Source organism: Mandrillus leucophaeus, unplaced genomic scaffold, assembly GCF_000951045.1.
Source record: "Mandrillus leucophaeus isolate KB7577 unplaced genomic scaffold, Mleu.le_1.0 Scaffold163, whole genome shotgun sequence".
Lineage (NCBI taxonomy): Eukaryota > Metazoa > Chordata > Mammalia > Primates > Cercopithecidae > Mandrillus > Mandrillus leucophaeus.
Window position 1 is genome coordinate 552,919 of NW_012101621.1, and position 11,138 is coordinate 564,056.

The following is an 11,138-nucleotide window of genomic DNA, read 5'->3' on the forward strand; positions in this document are numbered from 1 at the left end:
TAGCCAATTTTCCCAGCACCATTTATTAAATAGGGAATCCTTTCCCCATTTCTTGTTTTTCTCAGGTTTATCAAAGATCAGATGGCTGTAGATGTGTAAAAAAGGTTTGATGGTAGTGAAACTCCTCAGCTCTTGTTTTTGTGTGATAGTCTTTATTTCTTCTTCGTGTCTGAGGGAAAGTTTTACTAGGTAAAGTATTCTTCACTGAAAGTTTATTTCATTCAGCACTTTAAATATATCATCCTATTCTCTTCTGGCCTATAAGGTATCTGCAGAGAAATCTCCTGTTAGCCTCACTGAAACTTCCTTACATGTGATATGCTTGTTTTCTCTTGTTGCTTTCAGGATTATCTCTTCATAATTCATTTTTGAAAGTTTGATTACAACATATCTTGGTATAGTCTCATTTGGATTGAATGTTATGGGAGACATTTGAGTATCCTATACCTGAATGCTTCTATTTTCCCCAGATTTGGAAAGCTTTTAGCTACTACTTCTTTAAATAAGCTTTCTGTCCCTTTGCCACTCTTTTCTCCTTCTTTACCTCCTATAATTCAAATAGTTGCCCTCTCAATGTGATCCCTTAAATTCCATAAGCTTTCTTTATTTCTTTTGATTTTTAAAATTTTGTTTCTTCTGACTATATATTTTCAAATACAATGTCTTCAAGTTCATATATTATTTTGCTTAATTCTGCTGTTAATGTTCTCTGTTGAATTTTACATTCATTAGCTGTATTTTTTGGCTCCAGAATTTCTAGGGATTTTTTTTTTTTTTTTGTAATTTCAATCTCTCAGTTAAGTTTCTAATTTTGTTTGTTTCCTGATTTTTTTTCAATTTTTGTCTGTATTTTCTTGACATTTTCTTAGCTCCCTTATAAATACAATTTTAAAATCTTTGTCAAGCAGTTCATATATCCCCATTTTGGGGCATCAGCTCCAGGAAAATTATTGAATTTCTTTTTTAGTGGTTATATGTCTCCTTGGCTTTTTATGTTTATTGATGCCTTGCATTGAGGTATACACATTTGGTAAAATAGTCACCTCTTTTAGACTTTATGAGTTCATTTTGGTGTGGAAAGACCTTCCCCTATGAAGAGGAGGGTGCAAGGGCACTGGTTCTAACACCAGTGAAGAAGTAGCTGTGTAATCCCAGGGCATCTCGGTTAGTTGTGGTCAGTATTAATGAAGATCACACAGATTCTTGACAGGCAATACTGTACATGTTCACAGTACCATCGAATGACTGATGTGGTCTTCATTGGCAATTACTGCTAAGGTCCTTCCAATGTCTGTATCTTCTACTGGGAAAGTTGTGGCTGAAGGGATCCCCCTTGACACTACCCAATTTGTGGGCCCACTCCTAGGGACAGTGGCCCTAGTTTCTGATGAATGATAACCATGAAGTGACTACGGAGCTGAAGCCTGAAGCATCAGCACATGTAGAGGGACTATGACTCTGGGGTGTAGGGTGATATAGGCACTGGTACCTAGGGTGCATGTGCCCTCACTGCCATGTTCATAATAGCATGTAAGGCACCAGGTGCTTGTGAAGCAGACAAGGCACAAAGAAAAGAAGCACAGGTATGCACAGAATTGACAGGATAGAGGGAAAGATGGTGATTCCCATCTGAAGAGGCACAACAATGACTGTGTCTTGAGGGGTTTAGGGTGTGCAGCTGCATTTAACTCTCTAGAGTTTCTCAGCAAGAATGGCTGTTGGTTACATCAGTGGCAAAAGATGCCAGTGTTTTCTGAAGAGAAGGCCTTTGGGACCATAGTTGTTCTTGCTGCATGGCTGACAGTGGTAATCTCTGCCTTTTTTTTGTCCTTTTCCATCTCTTCCTGTCTTAGGTTTGCAAATCCTTTCTGTGAGGATATTCTTGACTTTTTGCTCCATTATACTGCTGCCAATTGTTTAGTGGGCCCTTAAGCCTTCTCAGAACTATTTTGGTTTGTCTGTCTGTGTTTGTTTTTCTTTGGGGAGGATAAATACTGGTATCTCCTACTCCTTCATCTTGGTGATGTCACTCATTCTAGATTACATTAATTATAAAATTTATTATGCTAAATTTTTCACATTTAATTCTAACTTGTCTGAAATTAATAAATGATAAGATATGAGTTTTCATTATTGCAATTAAATAATTCACTTTATTAAGAATATATAATGCTCTGGCCAGGTGCAGTGGCTCATGCCTGTAATCCCAGCACTTTGGGAGGCTGAGGTGGGTGGATCACCTGAGGTCTGGAGTTCGAGACTAGCCTGGCCAGCATGGTGAAACCCCATCTCAACTCAAAATACAAAAAATTAGCCAGGTGTAGTGGCAGGTACCTGTAATCCTAGCTACTGGGGAGGCCAAGGCAGGAGAATCGCTTGAACCCGAGAGGTGGAGGTTGCAGTAAGCCGAGATGGCACCATTGCCTCATTGCACTCCAGCCTAGGCAACAAGAGTGAAACTCCGTCAAAAAGAAAAACCAAAAAAACAGCAAAAAAAATCCTTACAATGCTCCCTTTATTATTTTTTAAATTGCAGATAAGTCTGGCTACTTTTTAGGTCTGTTCATTTTTGTCATTGTTTTTAGGTTCTTAAAATTTTTGTCTTCTTTTATGGCTCACAGAAAAGTTTTGTCATCTTCATTTTACCAGCAATGCTTTTGTAACACATTTGTGGTTAAATAAAATTTTGCATGTTTCCTACTTTGATGCTATACTTAATATGATTTTTCTCTTTATATTAATTCATCTTATTGCTACTGTTATCTGTAAATATTATATATATGTGGTAAATGGAATCAAATCTCATGTTCAATATTTTTCTAATTGGTTGTATTCTATTTTTTATGTTACTGATGATATTCATATGTTAAAATATTTCTCTACTATTATTTTATTACCTTATTCCATTAACTTTAAATTTTTGAGCAATATCGAATACCAGTGGTGATAACTGGCTGTAGTAGAACTCGTTGGGTCCCAGTAATGATACTTTCTTCTTTCTTGGTAGTCGAAACCATATACTCTTTGGAATAAGCTGACTATGTGCTTCCATGGAGAATCACATCTCTTTCATAGAACGTCAGTCTAGGACAATCAAAGTGTTTTCACTTCACTCACCAGAGACTAGTTTAGCAATGAGCATTAACTGTGTCCCAGAGACTAATAGTGCCCTCTGAAAGGTCATTCTCTTATTCTTCCTTGGTAAGAGACACCTAAATTCAGTTCGAGTATACTACACAGTCTACCATAAAGTGAGACCCAGCAAAAAAAAAAAAAAAAAAAAAAAAAAAAAAAAAAACCCTATATTATTGGGTGGTTCTTTTATGAAATTTGTATTGGAGTTGACTCAGTAGAGAGTTATGCCGTTTGCCTCTGCCCAACTCTATAATTTCTGGAGTCTAATTGAGAAAAGAAAAATAACTCTGAGTATTTCAAACAGGTTATTTAGCTACTCAAGTGATGGAATAGCTGAGATGTTGGACAGGATATGTTCAGAGAAACCAAAGATGATTGTCAAATAGAAGCCACTATCACATCTAAGCTGTAGGGACAAGAGAAGAGGTACTCTCACCACAGGCCAAGTGTGGGGTTGTGTTAGTTTTCTATGTCTTTCCTAACAAATTACACAAATTTATCTGCTTCAAGCAATGCAAATTTATCATTTCACAGTCCAGTAGGTTGAAGTTAAATATGGGTCTCACTAGGCTAAAATCAAGGCATCAACAAGATTAAATTTTTTTCTAGAGACTTTGGGGGAATTCATTTCCAGGACAGTGGGCAGGTTGTGGGCAGAATTTCACTCTGTGTGACTGTAGGACTGGCATCTCCATTTCTTTGCTGGTTGCCATTCAAGGATTATCCTTAATATTTAGATACTATCTGATCTTCCTTTGTCATGGTCCCCTTCCTCTTTTAAGCCATTAACAGTGGACCGGGCCCTTTGAAAGGCTCATCCCCAGTCATGCACGGTGGCTCACGCCTGTAATCCCAGCACTTTGGGAGGCCGAGGCGGGCGGATCAGGAGCCCAGGAGATTGAGACCATTCTGGCTAACACGGTGAAACGCTGTTTCTACTAAAAATACAAAAAATTAACCAACGTGGTGGTGGGCACCTGTAATCCCAGGTACTCAGGAGGCTGAGGCAGGAGAATCGCTTGAACCTGGGAGGCGGAGGATGCAGTGAGCCGAGATCGCGCCACTGCCAAGACTCCTTCTAAGAAAAAAAAAAAAAAAAAGCCTTCTCTTTTGCCACAACTCTCTTTTTCTCTACTGACAGGAAAGCTTTATCACTTTTAGAAATTCGTGTTATTACACTGGACATATTCAAATATTCCAGGAAATCTTCTCATATCAAAGTTTGTGACCTAAATCACATAAGCAAAGTTTGGTGGTGGTGGTGGTTTTTCTTTTTCTTTCTTTCTTTTTTGCACTGTAATGTATCATATTCACAAGTTTTGGGATTAAGGTCTGGACTTCATTGGGAGACCATTATTCTGCTTTCAATAGCTTATGGTCAAAAGTTAGAAATATGGTGTTTTTTGGCAGGGCATGGTGGCTCACGCCTGTAATCCCCGCACTTTGGGAGGCCGAAGAGGGCAGATCACTTGAAGTCAGGAGTTCAAGACCAGCCTGGCCAATATGGCAAAACCCCATCTCTACTAAAAATACAAAAATTAGCTGGGCATGGTGGCATGTGCCTGTAATCCCAGTTACTCAGGAGGCTGAGACAGGAGAATCACTTGAACCTGGGAGGCGGAGGTTGCAGTGAGCTGAGATGGCACCACTGCACTCTAGCCTGGGTAACAGAGTGAAACTCTGTCCAAAAAAAAAAAAAAAGAAAAAGAATAGAAATATGACTCCTTTTTCTACTAGGAGAGCAGGAGCCATGAACTTGATATAACTACTTGTGGAGATGTAGGCATAGGCAATGTACTGGGTGCAGTGAGAGGTTGAGGGGTGAAGTAGGCTTCTGTATCCCTTCCTATTAATTTACCAGTGACTCTCCATTAATCTACCTGTCACTTCTATTTGTGACTATCAGGAATGTAGGTGACATACAAACTTGGAAATGCATTCTTACTAGCCCTCCGTATAATACAGAGCAAAGGTAAAAAAAATGAAAACAATGCATTGGAAGAAAAATGAGCTCACTATGGTACACATCCTTTTAGTTTTTCTTTATGTCTAGAATGTAAATGTGACATGTGGAGCTTCTGCAGATAGTTTGTGACATTGAGGTCAGAATACTAATCTAAAGCAAAAAATAAACAGGAAGTTTTGTGCTTCCTGATTTTGTGAAGTTGCCATACCAACAGCGAAGTAATATTCTATCAATTGGTTTTACAAGGAAAATAAACCTTTGTCTAATTTATTTATAACACTATAGTCTAGTTGATCACCATCAGATTGACAGATATAATTCTGACCAGACATCTGTGAGGTAGAGTTACCCAAACAGCATGCAAGTGAAACTTTCAATATTCCTTAGATTGAACATTAGAAAAACGTTTTCTTTTCGAAACTTTGTTCACCGTGAAGATCAAGTGTGAGGACAAATCCTCATTATTTAAGAAGGTAATTCTAGTATTTCAGTGAAGGTTTTAGGGTTTTTATTTGTTATGGTCATGGAGAAAGAGCACCTTAAAAGTAAAGGACAACTATTGCACCTTGTACTTTAATCACTAAACTTTTAAGGAGTTTGCATATTTTCTGGTGATCCTATTTCAGTTCTGGAGGCACTATATTCCAACACTTACAGGATACTTTTTTATTATTATTATACTTTAAGTTCTAGGGTACACTTGGGATGATTACTTCGACTCATTTTTTATTGACATACAGACTTCTAGCTTTTGGTGGAGTCCAGCATAAGAAAGGAATATTAGCACATCTAGTGTACAGTGTGTATACTAGATCTAGTATCAAGTAGTCATACTACTTGAACCACATATCCAGGTAAAGTCTATGGCACTACAATTGTCTGTGCTGGAAAAATGCAACATTTGTAGGTTTTGGCAAACCATAATAGAAGAATAACAATATAGATTCCTAAGGTCATACCTTGAACCATAGCATCTGTAGCAGAACTGGAAATACATGAATTTTAAATCAGCTCCTAGATTTCACTCTGTTCTAATAAGGATGAATCATCTGATTATGGAACTTACGTTGACTATAGAAACACAGCTATCTACAAAAAAACTTGATTATTTGATATTATATATTCACTAGAAAGCATCAAAAAAAGGCATGCAATAAACAAGATGACATAATGGTTCATCCTGTTTATTTAAACTACTTACTAATATTGAAGTAGTCATAATAGTAGAAAAGGAGGTTGTATATGAACCCACTGCCTGGCTTCCTAGTCAACAAGGTCACACTTGCTATGGTGCAGTAAATGTCATCAACAAAACCAACCTGAACCCTCTAATCTGGTACCATCTTGTAGATAGAATAACCAGGCACTGGGACAAGTTGATGATATTACCCATTTTATTCTAGATAAGACAACGACTTGTCTTCATGGGAAGATATATACAGTGGACATAGGCTTGCATTCTGTGTTTACAGGGTGCTATCTGAAGGTATATGCAGAGTTTAATCAAATAATTCTCGTATAACATATCTGAATCCAAGTTGTAAGTTTTGACCAATAATCATGGCTCTATTGGACCTATCATTTGCAGGTTACTTTAAACAGATAACTTTGATCACATTAAAAAAACTCTATGTGCTAATTCCTCTCCCTCCCATATTAAAAATTTTTGATGCCAAAATTTACACCTTTATACACTGCATATCCCTAACAGGTTATTGCAGTTATTATTATTTTTATTTTTCTAATCTAATATACTTGTAATTAGAGAAAAATACCTGTATATTTTTATTTTTTTCAACTCTTATTTTAGGTTTAGTGGGTACATGTGCAGATTTGTAACATAGGTGAATTGCTTGTCACTGGGATTTGGTGTACAAATGATTTCATCACGCAGGTAGTGAGTGGAGTATCCAATAGGTGGTTTTTTGACCCTCATTCTCTTCCCACCTTACACTATCAAGTAGGCTTCAGTATTTATTTTTTCCCTCTGTGTCCATGTGTACTCAGTGTTTATCTTCCACTTATAAATGAGAATGTGCAGTATTTGGTTTTCTCTTTCTGTATTAGTTCACTTAGGTAATGGCCTCCAGCTACATCCATGTTGCTGCCAAGGACAAGATTTCATTCTTTCTATGGCTGCATTGTATTCCATAGTGTATATGTACCACTTTTTCTTTTTTAATTCAGTCCACTGCTAATGGGCATCTAGGTTGATTCCATGTCTTTGCTATTGTGAACAGTGCTTCAATGAATATACAAGCTTGGGTGTCTTTTCGGTAGAATTCTCTATATTCATTTGGATGTATACCCTGGTAATAAGATTACTGGGTCAAATGGTAGTTTTGTTTTAAGTTCTTTGAGAAATCCTTAAACTGCATTCCACAGTGGCTGAAATAATTTACATTCTCACCAGCAGTGTATAAGAGTTCTCTTTTCTCTGCAACCTCACCAATATCTGCTATTTTAAATTTATTTATTTTTTTGTAATAGCCATTCTGACTTTTGTGAGATGTGGTATTTCATTGTGGTTTTGATTTTTATTTCTCTAATGACTAGTGATGTGGAACATTTTTTCATATGTTTGTTGGACACTTATGTGTCTTCTTTTGAGAAGTATCTGTTCTTGTCTTTTGGCCACTTTTTAATAAGGTTGTTTGTTTTTTTCTTGTTTACTTATTTATGTTCATTATAGATTCTGGATATTAGAATTTTATCAGATGCGTAGTTTACAAATATTTTTTCCCATTCTGTAGGATGTCTGTTTATGCCGTCAATTGTTTCTTTTGCTGTCCAGAAGTAATTAGGTCTGATTTGTTTTTGTTACCATTAATTTCAGAGACCTAGTCATAAAATTTTTGCCAATGCCTAAGTCCTGAATGGTATGTCCCATGTTTGTTTCTAGGGTTTTTATAGTTTTATGTCTTACAATTAAGTCTTTAATCCACATTGAGTTGATTTTTGTATAAGATGAAAGGAAGAGATCCAGTTTCATTCTACTGCATATGGCTAGCCAGTTATTGCAACACCATTTATTGAATATATAGTCTTTTTTCCATTGCATGTTATTGTCAACTTTGTCGATGATCAGATGGTTGTAAGAGTGTGGCTTTATTTTTGGGGTCTCTATTATCTTTCATTGACCTACGTGTCTGTTTTTGTAAAAGTACCATGCTGTTTTGTTTACTGTAGCCTCATTTACAGCTTGTAGTTGGGTAGTGTGATGCCTCTTGCTTTGTTCTTTGTGATTGTTACCTCTCAGATGGTAAGAGGAGGTGAAGTAAGTAAGGTGAAGAGGAGATGAAAGATTCTTTTAAGTAAAGGGAAGAGTTTAGAAAAAGTCAGTTAACAAGATGTCTGGTGTTTTGGAGAACTTGAAAGAAGGCCAATGTAACTCCACTATTATGGGAAAGAATAGATTGGAGCAAAATTCCAGAAGCAAGCCATATTATGAAGGCCAGTGGAGAATTTGAACCTAAGTCTTCATGCCGTAAGAGTTTTAATCTAGAAAATGACATTGAGAATTGCGTTTTTATGACCTAACTCTGGCTGCTTGTAGAGAATGCATTGAATGGAAGAAAGGATTTATGTAACTGATTTAGGATTAATTACAAAGTTCTATCACCTAGCACAAGCAAGAAATTATGGTGTCTTTAATTAAGAGAAAATATGTAAGCTTAACTGTCAATGCATACTATTTCAAATTTTGAATGCACTTCTCACTTCCCTCTCCAACATGCACAAACATCAGATTTAGCTTATAATTGCAATAAGGGTTAGAATCCTACCAGAGGAAAATATAGCTGTAATTTTATGTAAATCCCTTATAAAGGTAAAGCTACGTGGTATATTACACAAAATTGAAAGGATTTTTGTTTTTGTTTTTATTTATTGAAGTTTGAAAGTCAGCTGTGTTTACTTATATTCCTCAGAGCATTTGGTTTCAAGGGCTGTTCTTTGTAGTTCTACTGAAATTGTTCTTCCATTGGCTTTTTTCTCTGGCATCTTATAGTCACTGTGCTGTTGAATTTGTGGACTCATTCTTACTTTTTGCTTCCATTGATTCAAGAAATTAGAATTCTGTTTTTCCCATTAACATTATTTAATTCATGACTTGTTCATGATACTTCATTTGATAATAGTATAAATTTATGAACAACATTAATTATCAATATATGTTAAAATAATCTCTAATAATATTCATATATTCATTTATTCATTTACAGTTATTTATTCATGAATATATTGAATGTATATGATAAAAATCCTCAATAACCTTTTTATGTCTATTTATGTCTATTTTTATGTCTATTTTCCTGTAGATCTCTAATTATCCTTATGTTTATAAAAGTCTTAAATGTAAAATTTAAAGTAATTTAGTATTGTTTTTATGCATGAATTATTATTATAACATAAGAAAAATGAAATGATGCATTATACATAATCTATTCAAACTATCTTATCATAGTATTTAGAAGTTAGTTATATAGTGCTAACATCTAGAAATTCTATGCAGAACTAACATATTGGAACCGCAATTTTCTCATGGCCTCTTGCATTTTCTTGTTTCTCAGGGTGTAAATAATCGGATTCAGTAAGGGTGTGATAACCGTATAAAATACAGCTAGAGTTCTATTGCTTGCCAAACTACTGAATGGCCAAGCATAGATAAAAATACAAGGTCCAAAGAACAGAGTGACCACAATGATGTGGGCAGACAATGTGGACAGTGCCTTGGAGAGCCCAACTGATGATTTTTTTGGTACACTGACCAGGATGACAATGTAAGAAACAAGCAAGAGGACGAAACAAGTAAAAGAGAGCAGCCCACTGTCAGCAATGACAAATAATTCCAGGGTATATGTTTCAATGCAAGCAAGCTTGATCACAAGGGGAAGATCACAAAATATGTTGTTTATGACATTGTGACCACAGAAAGGCAAGTTCACTGTTAAAACTACCTGGCTCATGGAATGCATGAAACCAATTATCCATGAAAGTGTCACAAACCCATGTAGCAGCCTGTGGCTCATGAGTGTCCTATAGTGCAGGGGTTTACATATGGCTACATACCTGTCAAAGGCCATGATTATCAGAAGAGTCATCTCAGCACCCCCAAAGAAGTGCATAAAGAACATCTGGGTCATGCAGCCCCACACAGAGATGGTCTTGTGTTCAGTGAGCAGATCTATGATCATCTTGGGTGTCGTGGCAGTGGAGAGACACATGTCCAAAAAAGAGAGATTTCCAAGGAGAAAGTACATGGGAGAATGAAGGGTCGAACTACATGTCACTGTGACCATAATGAGAATGTTTCCCACCACAGTAGCACCGTAGATTAAGGAAAATGTCACAAAGAAGAAAAGTTGTAGTTCCCATTGTCCAGAAAATCCTTGTAAAATAAACTCGGTCACCAGAGATCCATTTTTAAGATCCATTTACTCAACTCAGAAAGGTTCCAGAAGTTCTTTATATACAAAGAGAATTAAAAAATAAGTCACAGTTAACACCAATATTTTTCTGTTTCTATTAGTTGGTGATAATAGTTGATGATATGAGATCATGTAATTTTAAACATATCAACACAGCAATGTTTATACTTTGAGATTAGATTATACATCACTTTGAAACAATATTCTTATAGATATGCAGTAATTACAAATCATTTGAAGAATTAGAAGTTCCATTTTCTATTGTTTATTCCATAAAATGATACTCTTATCAATGGATCTTGGCTCTCTTACTCATTTGTTCACATATAAAGATTAGATACTAGTCAATTCCTTTTTATTTTGCCTTTTATTATTATAGTATTTGGTACCTGCACCTATTGAGATTATGTTATCCCAGTATATAAGGAATACAAGATTTAGAAAATGAAGAATTACATTGTTCTGCATCTGTGAAGTAATTTGTGAAGGTTTTTCTATGGTTCTAAACTAAATAAGCAAACAAACAAAAAAGCACACACACACAAATCAGGAGCTAATTATACATGGAAGAAAGTATATAAATTTGTTAAAAATAAGTTTTCTTTTTA

At 35.8% G+C, this 11,138-nt stretch overlaps 1 protein-coding gene across 1 annotated transcript; it reads right to left on the reverse strand.

Annotated features, from left to right (window-relative positions):
* Window positions 1–9,606: 9,606 nt before the first annotated feature.
* On the reverse strand, window positions 9,607–10,536 carry LOC105536700 (olfactory receptor 4L1). The gene has a single exon (XM_011976130.1). It carries the CDS (start codon window positions 10,534–10,536, stop codon window positions 9,607–9,609), a length of 930 nt encoding a protein of 309 aa, XP_011831520.1.
* Between the last annotated feature and the right edge of the window lie 602 nt (window positions 10,537–11,138).

What these genes read in the sequence shown, in the direction of transcription:
- LOC105536700 (XM_011976130.1), bottom strand. Translation starts at nt 10,536, where the DNA reads ATGGATCTTAAAAATGGATCTCTGGTGACCGAGTTTATTTTACAAGGA.